This window comes from Neopelma chrysocephalum, unplaced genomic scaffold (genome assembly GCF_003984885.1).
Source record: "Neopelma chrysocephalum unplaced genomic scaffold, ASM398488v2 Primary Assembly neopelma1_299, whole genome shotgun sequence".
In the NCBI taxonomy this organism is placed as follows: domain Eukaryota; kingdom Metazoa; phylum Chordata; class Aves; order Passeriformes; family Pipridae; genus Neopelma; species Neopelma chrysocephalum.
In genome coordinates, this window is record NW_020897961.1 from 2,012,053 (window position 1) to 2,027,336 (window position 15,284).

Below are 15,284 nucleotides of genomic sequence, written 5' to 3' on the forward strand. Positions count from 1 at the left end.
AACCACAGAATCATGGAATCACAGAACCACAGAATCACCAAATCACAGAGTCACAGAGTCAGAGAGTCACAGAATCACAGAGTCACAGAATGTGCTGAGCTGGAAGGGACCCCCAAGGACCATCGAGTCCAACCCTCAGCCCTGCACAGCCCCGCACAGCCCCATCCCCAAGAGTCACCCCCTGTGCCTCAGAGGATCATCCAAACCCTCCCTGAGCTCGGGCAGGCTCCCTTCCCAGGACATACAACATCCAAGGACAATCATCTCGGATGTGCAGCCCTGCTTTTGGCCTTATTTCCAGAGGCAGGGTTAGGATGGCACTGCTGTGGGGCCATTTCATCTGGAGTGTGTCCCCAGCAGGGACCCAGCGTGTCACCAGCCCCATGACTGCCCTCCTGGCCCTGCTGCTGGGGCTCCAGAACCTGCTGCAGCCCCGACACACCTTGAGCCACTTGGCACTGCCTGTGTTCTTGGCAAGCAGGAGAGGACTGCTAATCTAAACTCCATGTGGGGCAGCACTTAACCATGACCTTTAAATTATTTCAAGAACTGTTTCCCAGGGTACTCTGGAGCTGCTCGTGGTTCTCTTCTACACAGGAGCCCAGGAAAGAGCTGCTGGAGGTGACAAAAGGGAGGTTGCTGGGAAGAAGCAGAAACCAGATAAAGCACATCCTGCAACGTGGTGTAAAATCCATAATGACAGAACAGCCCCTTGCTGAGGAATCTCCACGTTCCTGCCTTGGAGCTGCTGCACCCCAAGCTCCTGCAGGCAGCAGCTCTGCCCCATTCCACGTGCTGCTCTGCTGACATCTCCAGTTCAGGCAGGCAAAACTGGAGATGCAGCTCAACCTTCAAGCCAAAAAAAACCTCTCCCAGCCTAGAAAAGCCCTTACAGACACCCTAGACACATCTCCCGGGGCGGGAGCTGCGTGACCTGCAGCCCCAGGTACCAAGAGCTGCCCTGCAGCATCATTTCCTCCTGCCAATTTCAAAGGAATCTGGGGCAGGTAAGGATTTCTCTCGATGTCTTTCTGGACAAATAGCAGTTGCTGTGGTTCAGCTTTGGGGTTTCTCTGCGAGGCACTGACTGGTTCCCATCTCCCAGGCACTTTTTGCACAGCCTGCTTCTCATGCGTGTGCCTCCCTTCAGGTGATATTTGTCACGTTCCTGCTATGGGAATGTTTTTGCCTCCTGACAATACCCTTTAGATAGTGCCTATGGAGGTGGATGACTCAAAGCTTGACGTGATTATTTCCATCCACCACTTTTTTTATTAAACATACTCCGAACGTGAGGACGGGAGGTGGTTTGAGGAGGGACGTGGAAACCGCAGAGTCTGCACAAACCACGCCACAGTTCCATGTCATCCAACAGCAGCCAGGAAATCTGTATGTAAAACAGCCCCTCCCAGCCTTCATGTAGAAAACCAGCCCCTCCCAGCCTTCATGTAGAAAACCAGCCCCTCCCAGCCTTAATTTATAATCTCGTGCCCAGAAACCTCTGAGCACACGGCGATAACTCCGATCCAAAACCCCGCCGTGCTTCGCAGCCCCTCAGAGACAGGTTATGGATGTGCTGCCACTTCCAACTTCGTCATTTGGTGGCTGTTAACAAAGTTAAGGAGCTCCTAATATGGCTTTGTGCAAGTTAATTCCCCTTCTGTGACGGTGACAGCTCCTAAACACCCTCACACTACTACAGAGCCACAAAGAGAACCACAAATAGCAGCGTGGCTGCTCGGAATAGAAGAGGCATCAGCAGTGACCTGTTATCTCTCCAGCCTCTTCCCTGGCTGCCAGAACTGTGTTTAAAGCAGGATGGAAAAAACCAGAGCCCAGTTCAAGTTGACAGATGGCTGATGGAAGTCTGGGAAGTTTTCAGAGGGGAAAACTTACTCTGCTCTCGTTGGATCCCACCTGGAATAGTGTGGGCAGTTCTGGTGCCCCCAACCTAGGAGGGACGTGGAATTATTGGAGCAAGTCCAGAGTTGGTAAGAGCACCTCACCTATGGAGACAGGCTGGGGAAATTGGGATTGTTCAGCCTGGAGAAGAGAAAGCTCTGGGAGAGCTGAGAGCCCCTTGCAGGACCTAAAGGGGCTACAGGAGAGCTGGAGAGGGACTTGGGACAAGGCATGGAGGGACAGGACAAGGGGGAACGGCTTCCCACTGCCAGAGGGCAGGGTTAGATGGGATATTGGGAAGAATTCTTGGCTGTGAGGGTGGTGAGGGGCTGGGGTGGAATTCCAAGAGAAGCTGTGGCTGCCCCATCCCTGGAAGTGTCCAAGGCCAGATTGGACAGGGCTTGGAGCAACCTGGGCTGGTGGAAGGTGTCCCTGCCCCTGGCAGGGGGTAGGACTGGATGAGTTTTAAGGTCCTTCCAACCCAAACCATTTTATTATTCAAAATATTTATTTGAAAAACAACCAGTCAGAGAAGAGGCAGAGCAGCACCTTAAGCACACTGGGTGTCCATCCCAAAACCTGGACTCCTTTTCTCTCACATTACTTGAAGCCGGAACTATTTTTCATTCCCTGATCTCCATATTATCCCTCACCCATCACCCTCAGGCTGCAAACAGGGAGAACTCATTATTCACTGCAGGGAGACAGGCTGTATTCCAGCCTGTATTCCAGTCAGGCTGCACAGATCCTGCAGTATCCCAGAGCCCACAGTTTCAGAAATCCTTCCCCAAGTGCTGAGACAGGCAATGCTAGACATGGAAAACAAAAAAATCTGCTGGAAAAACCCCAACAGATCAGGCACTTGTTGGAGCCCTGAGCGCAGAGGGAAAATTATAGAAAATTCCCACTGACTTCCCCGGCTTCAAACCTTTAATAATTTAATATGTGTGACTGGAATTTCTCAATAGGCTGGAACTCCCTCAGGAGCAAAATCTCATTGAAAAAGAAACCAAGGAGAATTTTGGCATCTTTTTCCCAACCCTGTAAGATTAAATGCAAATATGTTATTGGCATCGTGCTATCACAGCTTGATGTATCCACAAAGCTCCCATACCCTGACATTAACTTCTCAAGGAAGAACATTTTGTTACTCACCCTGAGACAGTTTATGCTTAAAGGCAGAAAGACTAATTTTGTTTTAGGTTGGGCAGTGAACAGTGGTACCTTCCTCAATTACCAGCACACTCAGGCACTGATCTGGTATTAGTGACAAAGCACAGCAAGATAAAGATGCTGCCTTAATATTAAACATAAATTCCGGAGGCTGTGTGCTGCTGGCTGGCACGCAGAAAACTCTCTGCAGCTTCTTATGCTGCTCTGGCTTTAGGAGACACGAATCAATTTGGTGCCACTTCTGTGTTTGCAGGTGGAAAAAAACGGCCTGAGGTTGAGCTCTCCTCGGAACCGGGGCACGTCCTCCTGGCAGAGCCACAAAGCCCTCGAAAAGAGGGGCTTGTGGAGCACAGGGCCGGCAGGAAAATAATCTGGCTGAATTCTAGCAGGAAGCCCGTGCTTAACAGGCAGGAAATAAATGGCTGATTAGTTAAATCTCCCGGAGAACGAGGGGGACACTCTTTGTGCCCGGAGCTGAATGAACGCTCCCGGTCAGAGCTCGGCGCTAATGGGGCACCGGCCGCGCTGGATGGAAGCGGGACTTACATTAGCAACGACTCGGGCAGCTCCTTCACACCTAACTCGCTTCATTTGCGTTAATTAAGGGAGATGAGCCGCGCTCCGCAGCCTCTGGAGTGCTGGGGAAGGTGGGGCTGTTCTCCCGCAGCTGCTGCTCCCGCCCCGCAGGGAAAAGTGATGCCAGAGGGTTTGCGGAGCCTGCAGAGTCCAACGTGGGTCGGGGGGCACGGGAAGGATGGAAATGAGCTGGGCTGCCTTCCCACGTCCAGCCATAGGTCATTTCCGTGCAAACAGCAGGGAGACAAACCAGGGACGAGTATCCCCAGTGGGATGGGATGGCCCTGGGAGTGTGTCCCAGCCCTGGCAGTGGGTTCCAGCCCTGATGCCTCTTCATAGAGTCATGGAGTCATAGAATTATTAAGGTTGCAAAAGACTTTCAAGATCGAGTGCAACCTTTGACCAAACACCACCACTTGGATCAGCTCTTTACAGTTGTCTGCAAATCCCAGTTACAGCAGCTGTGCTCTGATCAGGGTTGGCATAACCAAAAACCCCCTTGTTGTCTGCGTTTGGAATGAACTGCAGGACCTAATCCCACCTCCTGCCACAGGGACAACAGCAAAGCTTCACCTGCAACACAGCTTGGCATCTCTAGGATGCAGAGGAGCTGTCACCTCAGTTCAGCTGAACTTCAATCTTCAAGCCAAGCTCCTGTGCCCCAGAAGAGCCCAGGACATGCCCTGGGCAGTCCCAGGGTCTGAGCTGAGCTGCCCTGAAAATGGTTCCTCATGTTGCATCTCTCCCCTGAGCTGCCTTCTCACTCACTAGGGAGGAGAAAACACTGTTTGTACCAAAGATAAGTTAATTCAAAGCTCACAAAACGAAATCCAAAGGAGGTGACAAGGCCTGTAAACCGAGCTCTGATTTACCAAAGCACACGTGAAGAGGGGGAGGGTGAGAAGAAATGTTTGCCAAACTTCCTCCAGCCTGTCCTGGAAGGACCATTTCCCCCTTGCACTCTTCCCCTGATAATTTCCTCCTGGAGTTCTCCATCGAGGCCACTCATTAAGATCATGGCTTGTACCAAGTGTCCACTGGGAAGCAACCCCAGAGCTTCAGTTTGTTCCACAGCACTCAAAGCCCAGCTGTCCACAATATTAACTTTTGCTTAGAAACGACCCTGAGGAGCCACAAATCATCTACAAAGGAGACCTTCCCACCAGAAACCAAACTGAGAGTCTACCTGGCCACACATCCTGTCTGCAGGGCAGGAGGGATTAGCAACAACCAGCTTCCAGGGAGAAAATGATGGGATTCTACAGGCAGCAGGTGTGGACAACCTTCCTGATGGCCTCTGCCAGCCCCAGGCCAATCTGTGCTCCCAATCACTGACCAGTGAAAGGGAATTTTAAAACCCTTCCCAGCTTCTTAAGCCACAAGCTGCCTCCATGCAGCTTGAGACACAGAGAAACCTCACTTTTGAAAGGCCACAAAGCAAACGAGACGACTTGGAAGGGACAGACTCAGCTCTGCGGGTTCCAGGAAAGCTAAAAGCATCTTTGCAATACACATTAGCCTAAATTTTCTCTTGCAGTCTTGCCCATAAAATGCAGCCTTCCTGTCTCAAAAAGCTGCCTTCTTGACTTCTTGACTTCGTCCTTCTTGCCTCTGAGAAGGACAAAATCCGAGCCTAAAATCACTGCCCAGCTCTCCACGCGACTTTGCTCGGGGACCCTTTCTCTGTGCCCAACCTGCTGAGCCATCCCTTCCTCCTCGCTTCACAGGGAGAACACCTCGAGACAACACCATGCAGAAGGTGAATTTGGAAAAGCCATTTGGGAAACCCCCCGGATTTGCTCACCATCCAGCTCCTCCACGGAGATGTTGGCGAGCTGTTCGCTGTCGCTGCCGGCGGAGAGCGAGCGGTTCAGGTAGTTGCCCTTGTACAACAAGCCAGCTGTCACATGGTGGAATGGCATCTTCTCCCTGGGAACGAGAGGAAAGGGAAAAGAATGGTTGGTTGGACTTGTTTGGCCCTGTTTTATTGGAATGGTACAACAGCAGTGGGTGCCTTGAAGGAGTAGCTGGGCCGAAGCGTCCCCGGCGAGGTTGGTGCGTGACTGATGGGCTGCAGGTTTGATTGAGTGTCTGAGAGAGGAGCTAAACAAACAAAAATGCAGCTGCTGCTTCTTGGGGATGAAGAAGAGTGAGCAGAGACAGGGCAGCAGGAAAAGAGGAATCTCTAGCACTTGTATGGCAGCTTTCAGCCTTCAGATTTGCTTCTTGGTAATAGTTTCGTAGTGCACAGGGGTCTGCATTGACATGCAATTAAAAAATTTAAAAAGATTCCATAAGATCATGGAATTATAGAATGGTTTGGGTTGGAAAAGACCTTAAAGCTCATCTTGTTCTACCCCCCTGCCATGGGCAGGGACACCTTCCCCTAGACCAGGCTGCTCCAAGCCCCGTCCAACCTGGCCTTGGACAATCCCAGAGATGCAACATCCCCAACTAGATCTAGCAGCACAACTTTCAAAGCCCTGCAAGACCCTGGAGACCATCTCTCAGACCCTGCTCTGGAGCTTCCAGACCCCTGAGGTGGTTTAACCTCCCACCCAGGGCACACCCTCCCCCCCGAGCGAGGTGCTCGTCACCACCAGTTCCTGGGCTCCAGACTTCAGTGAAAAGAAGAGAGAAGAAAATTCCCATTCGAGCAGGGCCCAACAAAGAACATTTTCATCTCCCAAATATGACAGGGAAGGAAAAATACTGCTCAATAGGAGGCTGGAGCAGCAGAGTGTTTGCAAACTTTGCAGGTATAAACACGGCAGCAGAGTGAAGGGCAGCCATCTGCACAGACAAAAGTGGGAATTACTGTCAGCAGCACTTACACATTGATTTAGGATACACAAGAAAGAGGCAAGTTTGCCAAAGTCAATTGAAATATTAAGAGGGAGATTTGTCATCCCCTTGGCTGGATCCAGTCAGCGCAAACCCATTGTGGGCCTTTCTGTTCCATGTTTCCAGTGGATATAAATCAGCAGAGCCACACCAACATCCCCTGGGATCCGGCCCAGGGGCTCTGCAGGGGCTGGAATGTGGCCAGGACACCCTGGGCACGGTTTGAAACCCACCATTAATATCAATTTATGCTTTGGCACAACTCCCTCACGTCCCTGGGGGTCACAGCCCCTTGGAAACAAACTCCAAGGGCATCCTCACTGTAGCCGTGGAACATCCTTGCCTTGCCATAAGTGCCACCTCCTGAATCCTTCTCCAGCCAACACTCCAATTACAAGGATGATCTGGCTCTTACTCAGCCATATGTTCCTACCACAGTCAATAAAACAAATCTATATCCACATATATATGTATTAATTTTGTAACAAATGCCTCCTTGCCTCACTGAGTCAGGAGCAGCTTTAAGAGGCTCCCCAAGAGCAAAATAACCTGGAGACACTGGGAAGCAAAGAGGAAAAGCCATGAGGCTTCTCTTGCACTGCTCAGCACGTCCCTGGAATTTCTCTGGCAGTAATTATGTAAATAAATCCTAATCGTAACTTTAAGTATTTTTATTTGGGAGCCAGTTCCTTCAGCAGCACATTAGAAACCGTAAACAAGGTTTTCTTTTTCATTAAGCACATCTGTAATTTCCCAGCACTTGCCAATTAATGTGTTTCCTTGGGATCTCTTGCTCGCTCTGACATATTTTCCTCAGCCCTAAGGTGGGAATTTTACCTTTCTTAGTTTCCAGGCCCACCACAAAGTATTCAGGGAATGCTAGATCCTTGTTTTCTCTTGAAAAACACATGAGGGAATTACAGAATATCCTGAGTTGGGAGGGACCCCCAAGGACCATTGAGCCCTGCACAGGACAACCCCCAGAATCACAACATCCATCAGCAGGGTTTTCAAAACCCTGTTGAATGAAAGGGGTTTAAATCCAGCACGGGGATGGGCTTGCACTGCAAACCCAGAGTGTGCTGAGCCCGTGGGGCTGGGCATGGACCCAGCACCCCCCTGCCCCAGCCCGGGGTTGTGCTCCCCCCCTGAGCTCCCCCAGCACTGGAGCAGCAGCAAAACGTGGAGTTCAGTTCACTAAATCATTTCTGAAATCACTTTCCCTGCCTTTGCTTCTACAAGCAGTAAAAAAAAAATATGACAAAGCATCTCCCCTGAGGGCTGGAGTGTTTAAAATCAGCTCCCTGGGATCCTTGAATGTGTTTAAGTGCTGGAGGAGACCTGTGATACCCTGGGGAGAGAAATCCTGGATTCAATTCTACCACCCAGGTATGTATTAGTTTTTTAAAAAATCTAATATTATTCCACAGAAAACCTGCAGAGCTGCTGGAATTCAGCAGCTCTCAACTTGCCTCCAGTTTGAGCCAGGGATGCTCAGAACTGGACCAGCAGCAGCTCCTGTGCTGGGTGTCCAACAAGGATGGGCAGCTGCACCTCAGACATGCTCAGCAACCTGCAGAGAGGAGCCTGAGGCCAAAAACAGGCCTGAAAGGGGGGAGAAAACAGCAAAAAGGGGCACAGGGAGGGTGGGCTGTGGGAGAGCTCATGAAACACAGCACCAGGTTTTGCAAAGCACTCGAGGTTGAAATCCAGGTAAAGCTTCAGGGGAATATGTAGGTGCCTGATGCCTTCTGGAAAGAAAAAAGACCTGTCCTAGCACAGCCAGATCAGTCCAGGCTGGAACCCCCATCCCTGGAAGTGTTCAAGGCCTTGGAGCAACCTTGTGTAGAGGAAGGTGTCCCTGCCCATGGCAGGGGGTGGAGCTGGATGAGCTGTGAGGTTCCTTCCAACCCAAACCAGTCTGGGATTCTGTGAAAAGGCTCATTTTGAATTTCACCAAAATGTCCATGTTGGAAACACAGAAACCTTCACGTGGTGAGGCCCTGGGTAAGCTCAGCACGAGTGATCTGGTGCTGATGGGATCCATCCCACACTGGGGTGATGCCCTGCCCAGGGCAGCAATGAGCTGATGGGTTTCTACCTCTCCAACATGTTAAATTTGCAGCAATTTTCCTCTTCCCTGGCTGGGAGCAGGGCAGATGCCCCTCAGCTCCTGCCCCGTTCCCAGAGCTGTACAACAAGCAGGGAACTGAACCCTGGGCTTTGCTCTCCATCTCTGAGCAGTCAGGACAGACACATCTTCTCTGTGGGGACCAGGGACAGCAGCCAGGGAATGGCTGGAGCTGTGTCAGGGCAGGCTCAGGTTGGATCTCAGCCAAAGGTTCTTCCCCCAGAGGCTGGTTGGGCACTGACCAGGCTCCCCAGGGCAGTGGGCACAGCCCCAAGGCTGCCAGAGCTCAGGGAGGGTTTGGCTGATCCTCTGGGGCACAGGGGGTGACTCTTGGGGCTGGGCCTGTGCAGGGCTGAGGGTTGGACTGGATGATCCTTGGGGGTCCCTCCCAACTCAGCACATCCTGGGATTCTGTGAGTCTGGGGTTCTGTGATTTTCCACTGAGCAACTCTCAACCCAAAAGCAGTTCCCGAAGGCAGAGTGGGATTCTGGAGCAGTGAAATCTCCTCAAATAATCTCATGAAAACATTGACATTTAACCAAAAAGGCCTCAAAGAACCCATAAACATGTGTCTGGAAACGTTACCATGGTACCTTGCCAAGGTTGCAGTGCCTGTGCCAAGCTCCCCAACAAGTTCCATCCCCCGGAACGCCGGGTGGCAGCTCTGCCAGCCCTGCTCCTGCCTCTCAGCACAGCCACATTTGGGAGGTTTAGAAGGTGTTCATAAGCAATTTGCCATCAGGATAAAAAAAAAAGACATCTCCACGCTGCTCACATGTCTCCCCATGGTTTACATCTTTCCCCACCTTTCTAAAAAGGCTTCCAGACCCAAAATCCACACAAATATTAAACTGGAAGGTTTAGCTCAAGTATCACCAACGAGATGGGATCAGGATTAATTTGCATTGATCCTGGATCTCCCTTGGGAGTTACCAATTTGGAAAAGGTTTCTTGTTAAACTCCCTCCTAAGTGCAGCACAAAATGATGCCCAGGAGTTGATCCTGGTTTAACACCTTGGTTTAACATCCCCAAGCAGATAACACACAACTGTTCGGGTGTCCCACCTGGCCAGTATCGTGCATTTGCCTTTATTCAGCTGGAATTCTGGGGGTCCCAGGAGGTTGTAAGAACCTGGGCTAGCAGCTCCCCGGGCTGGAGGTTGACCATCCCCACAGGGTGTCAAACAGAAATGAGGAAACATGGGATGAGGGTAAAACTGAGATTTCCATCTCTCCAACAAACCTGGCTGGGGTTGAGCAGAAAGTTCAAGCTGGAAGGGCAGGAAAACACAGGGATATGGGGGGACAAACACACACACGAGCAGCACAACAGCAAAAGCTTTGTTTTCTTAGGGAAACGGGCTGAAAGAAATACAGGAATCTACAGAAAATCCATGAAGCAACCAGATGGTTGGGAAGCTGGAAGAGTAGCTGTAAAATCCCTCAGCTCACTTTCAAACCCTTTAAAAATTCATCAAATGAAGTAACGGTGTTAAAGATGCTTCTCCCTGGGCAGAGCAACGTTTCAACATCTAAAGCAAAGAAGAGCAGTGACTTCTGAGGAAAGGATCCCCTTTCCCCCGGGGCTGGAGCACTGCCATTATCTTCTGTGTGATATCCAGCTGGATCCAAGGGCAAGGGCAGAGCAAACAGAGCCCTGAGCATCACCTGGGAAATTCCTGGGCTGTTTGATCCTCCCTGCTCTGGGCACGACACACCAGCCAGGGCACACCACCAGCTTCCCATCGCTATTCCTGCTCCATTTTCCATTTGTTGCTGTCCATGCACTAGTCCCTTCCCTCTCTCCAAGGTCATGGATTAATATCTGGCTTAGGAGAGACTGAGCTGGGCTAAATATCTGTGTTTGTAGCAAATATAGTTAAGGGAAGACAACTCAAGTGCTTCACTGCAGACACGTGGCTTTGGCAACATCTCTCTGCTGGGAAGAGCATAAGTCACTTTGTCCCTTATCACCTGCATTCCCTGTTGCCAACAATAGCTTTAAAGATTTTTTTTTATTTTTTTTAATTTATTTTGTACACAAACTTGGCACCTCAAACGCAATATGAGCCCAAGCTGCCACAGAAAAAGCCTGAAGGGCTCAAAGAGGCTCCTTTTGGCATTGGGAGGAGCTCTGAGGATGCAGAGCTCTGGAAGGTGTGAAGGTTTGAGCTGCTGCAATAAAATGCAGCATCTTGTTTAATCAGTGTCAGCTCAGGTGTGTAAAGAGACACAGGGCTGAGGGCTCAGGCAGAAGGTTTGATCTGCAGCTCCAAATCCAATAAAAGGGGACCTTGGAAGGTGCCTTGGGATGGGGAAAAATACGATCTGGTGCATAGAGAGCCTTAAAAGAAAGCCCTAAAATAGATCCTCCCAGGGAGGAAAACCTTTGAGGAAGTTTGTATTTTCTGACTGTTGATATCAATCTTTGTTGGTATCAAACCACCCAAACCCCCAAAACTCTTTGAGGGGCTCGAAGAGGCTCCTTTTGGCATTGGGAGGAGCTCTGAGGATGCAGAGCTCTGGAAGGTGTGAAGGTTTGAGCTGCTGCAATAAAATGCAGCGTCTTGTTTAATGAGTGTCAGCTCAAGTGTGTAAAGAGACACAGGGCTGAGGGTTCAGGCAGATGGTTTGATCTGCAGCTCCAAATCCAATATAAAGAGACCTTGGAATTGAGAAAAATAAGATCTGGTGCATAGAGAGCCTTAAAAGAAAACCCTAAAATAGATCCTCCCAGGGAGGAAAACCTTTGAGGAAGTTTGTATTTTCTGACTGTTGATATCAATCTTTATTGGTATCAAAACCCCCCAAAAACCACAGAAAGGCACATTTGGGCTGTATTTAAACAGATCTATTGCAGGGAGAGAAAGGCAAGAGCCTCCCTGCTCCCAGTTGGTCACAGAGCAATAAATACCCTGGGCCACTTTTGGAAGCCAAATTTCCTCAGACTGTGATGCAAAGTCATGGGGCTGTGAGTGCAGGTGAGCCCTAAAGCTGCCTCTGAAAGAGTTTTTCTGGAAAAAAAACTGTCTGGGAGCATGGATGGCTGTCAAAAGCTGGGACCAGCATGGACACACACGGGGCTTTCAGCAAATTAATCCATCCAGATTCATTTCATCCCTTTTACAGGGATCACACACATGTGAGATTCACTGCTCAGCTGCTGGGGGTGATACAGGTACAGGTTAAAATTGGCCCCTGAGGACACTTTCAGCCCTGACCCTTCACAGACCCAGTGCCCTCATCCTTCTGCACGTGGCATTTGTGCTGGATCTGATGATTTATTGGCATAAGACCAGGAAAATATTCCTCTGGTTCAGGCAATGACCAAGAAATTGGAGCTGTTGCTGGCACATGCCAGCAATGAAATGATCCCTGGGTAAAAAAGGCTTTACAAACAGACAGTTTTCAGCATTCAAGGATGGAACTGAGAAAAAAAAAACACCTCCTGAAACGCAGAAAACAAGATCTGAGTGACAAGTCTAATGTAATGTAAGGCACTTCAGGAGCCACCAACTTCCAGGTTCAAGGACTACAAAGCAACAGGAGCTTCAGAAGATTTTGTGCTGGTTTTTTTCCCCTCCCCCCCCACCTTCTGCAGTAAATTTGAAATGAAAAAGAAGAGGAAGGTCACTTTAAAAGACACCACGTCACTAAACAAGTGATGCTTCACATCTGCCTTTGAATCCTGGCAGAAAGGGAGAGCTGAGGATGCCAGGTCAAGTATAAAACACACACATCTCCTCCTGCAAGCTGAACATGTGAGGACACAGTGGGACAGCTTTAAACCAGAGCTGCTGTTTGGTGTTTTTAACCGTGGCCTGGGCTGATCCTCAGCTTAAACTGCCAGGAGGAAAGGGCTGCAAGGACCTGATAGCTCTGGATCTCCAGGGATAAAGACCCCTTTCCATCCCTAAATGGGCTTAAACCTAATTAAAGAACCATCACAACCCACTCACCAGCATTTCATCCTTTTCCCCAGGCTCCTCTTAGCTCCCAAACTCATCCTCACCTTTTGCAGCCAGAAATCCCAAGATTTTCGCTGCCCTGTCCCACTTTCTGCCACTGAGATGCAGCTGCTGATGCTGCTGCCCCCAGCTGTGTTTAGCCAAGGTTAGTCCAAAATTTCTGTCTTCATATAAATCACAGTTGGTTTGGGAGAAGCCTCTGAGCTGTTATTAAAAGTAAAAAAAAAAAAAGGGCAACAAAAATCTCCAAGCCTTCCTCTCTTCCACACAACAAAAGTCTCCAAGCCTTCCTCTCTTCCCCCCTCTAATAATCCACCTGGAGACACGAAAAAATGAGTTTGGAAATGAAACTTTTATCCCTGGGGAGGCTGCAATGTGTCCTGTTCGCTCCTGTGGGTCCAGCTCCTCCACAAGACAACAGGCCCGTGGTGTCCATCACCCAGGGGCTTCCAAAAAAAAAGACCATTTCAGGAGGTAAGACTTGATGAGAGAAAACCAACACAGGCTAAAAAAAACCAGCTCTAAAATCTCCCGGTACAAGGCTCCTGTGGTGGGAAGCTGAAGGCAGCAAACGTGCAAATCGGAAATTAGAGGCTGAGTTTTTAATGGCAAAGGTGATTAACCACTGGAACAAACGAGCAGAGGGAGTGACACGTCCTGTCTGGTCCCAGACAAGCCCTGATGCCTCGTGGAAGATGCACTTCAGCCAAGCACAAGCAGGTGTTGGAGTTAACAGGGTGAGAACAGCTTGTGATCGATTGTTTTCCACGTTTCTGACATTCCTCCTGGGCCTTAAAACCCGGGAGTCTGTGAAGCTGGAGCTGCTGAGGGGCTGAGAGCAGAACACGGGCAGCTGATGGACCTTCCAGCTCCCTCAGCACTTCCAGCTCACCTGGATTTCATCTTCTCTGCCCAAATTGTCCAGGTAATACTGCAAGGGGAGTGATGCCCACCCTGTGCCCACCCAGGGGCTCCCTGGCAGCCTGCAGACACATAGGAGATCTGTGGATCCAGATTCACAAAGAGGATCCAAATCCACAAAAAGGGGATCCAGATCCACACACAGAGGATCCAGATTCCCCAAAAGAGGATTCAGATTCCCAAAAAGAGGATTCAGATTCACAAAGAGGATCCAGATCCACAAAGAGAGGATCCCAGTTCTCTTGCAGGGAGAGGATCAACTGACCCAAACAAAAACCTGCCCCAACAAGAAGCTTCCAGAACCACCAGCCTGGTTATTAACTAGCACTAAACCAGGACCAGGCTGTGGTGAGAGAGGGTTCAGAGACTGTTGTGCTCATATCTCCTCTCCTGCAGAAAATTTCCATACCTTCCTCCCTTCCACACAACAAAAACCTCCAAACCTTCCTCTCTTTCCCCCTCTCATAATTCACCTGGAAACACAAAAAGAATCAGTTTGGGAGTGAAACCTTTGCCCCTGGGGAGGCTGCAATCGGCTCCCCCAGCACTCAGGGAATGGGGGGATGACAAAGTCAACACTGAGACGTTTAAATGAGCGACCAGCTCCGGGCAGAGGTGCAGGACAGGCTTTGTCCCATCACCCCCACACCTCGCAGCCCATCACACCAACCCCCCCTGCTGTCCTGGCTGCTCAAACACAAAAAGCTCAGGTTTCTCTCTTTCTGGAACACTTGGCTCGTGTTTTTCTGAGCAGGACACGAGAAGATCACAAAGAACTAACTGATGGTGCTCTTTGCTGGCAGGGAGGAAAAAAAAGCCTCCCCGAGCTTTTAGCTGAGCAGAAGAGCACGTCCAGGCCGGGAGGAAATGTCGCTTGTGCATCTCCCTCACACATTTCCCTGCTCTCCTTTTCTCCTCCACTCACAACTGGCATTTGCTTATTGAGTGTGTCTGGAGGGGAGTTTTCCGAGCTTCTGTTCATTTACTCATGTCCAGTTCCCTTCCCGGGCATAAATCAGGCAGGGAGACATCAGCAGCAGCGATTCCTGGCACCCCCAGCACGCTGAGCAAACATCCGAGTTTGGAAAACAATATACAATGGATTATTCATAACAGGCCCAGTGCGTCATGCAGGAGTAATTATAAACATGAAATCTATCAATAATGACCATTTTTACAGCGGATTTAACAAAGTAACACACTCCAAACAGCCTCTTGGTTACGTATTATTAATGAAATGCCAAAACATTTAGGGTTTTTAACGGGACAATTAATTACTCCCAGTAAATATGGGAGTCCTCTCCTATAAAATAGGTTTTTAGATGTCTGGTGAGGGTTGGGTTTTTAAAAGCAAGAGATGATGGTTCCTACAGCAAGTTCCCTGGGAGCTCTGAGAACTGGAGCCATCAACACATATAAACAAGCAGAAGGTAATTAAAGAGATGAGGGCACCCATAACTCTCATATAAATTGAGGTGGATCTCAGTGCAAGATTCAAACCAAGGCACATTCCAAGCACTTCCCCACTGCAAATGTTCAGGGCTATTAATTTCCTTGGAAAAGTGTCTTCAAGCACATAGGATGGCCCAGCTTTAGAGGAGGATCCAGATGTACAGTGAGGATCTGGATTCACAAAGAGGATCCAGTTTCACAAAAAGAGGATCCAGATTCACACATAGAGGATCCAGATTCCCCAAAAGAGGATTCAGATTCCCCAAAAGAGGATCCAGATTCACACACAGAGGATTCAGATTCCCCAAAAGAGGAT

At 49.6% G+C, this 15,284-nt stretch overlaps 1 protein-coding gene across 5 annotated transcripts in view; it reads right to left on the reverse strand.

Moving 5' to 3' along the window:
* CALN1 (calneuron 1) overlaps nucleotides 1–15,284 on the reverse strand; it is a 159,566-nt gene that overhangs the window by 109,002 nt on the left and 35,280 nt on the right. For all 5 annotated transcript variants that reach the window (XM_027704961.1, XM_027704964.1, XM_027704963.1 and 2 more), the window contains one exon: nucleotides 5,456–5,580. In XM_027704961.1, the coding sequence (XP_027560762.1) occupies nucleotides 5,456–5,580 (125 nt within the window). The remainder of the gene's footprint in view (nucleotides 1–5,455; nucleotides 5,581–15,284) is intronic.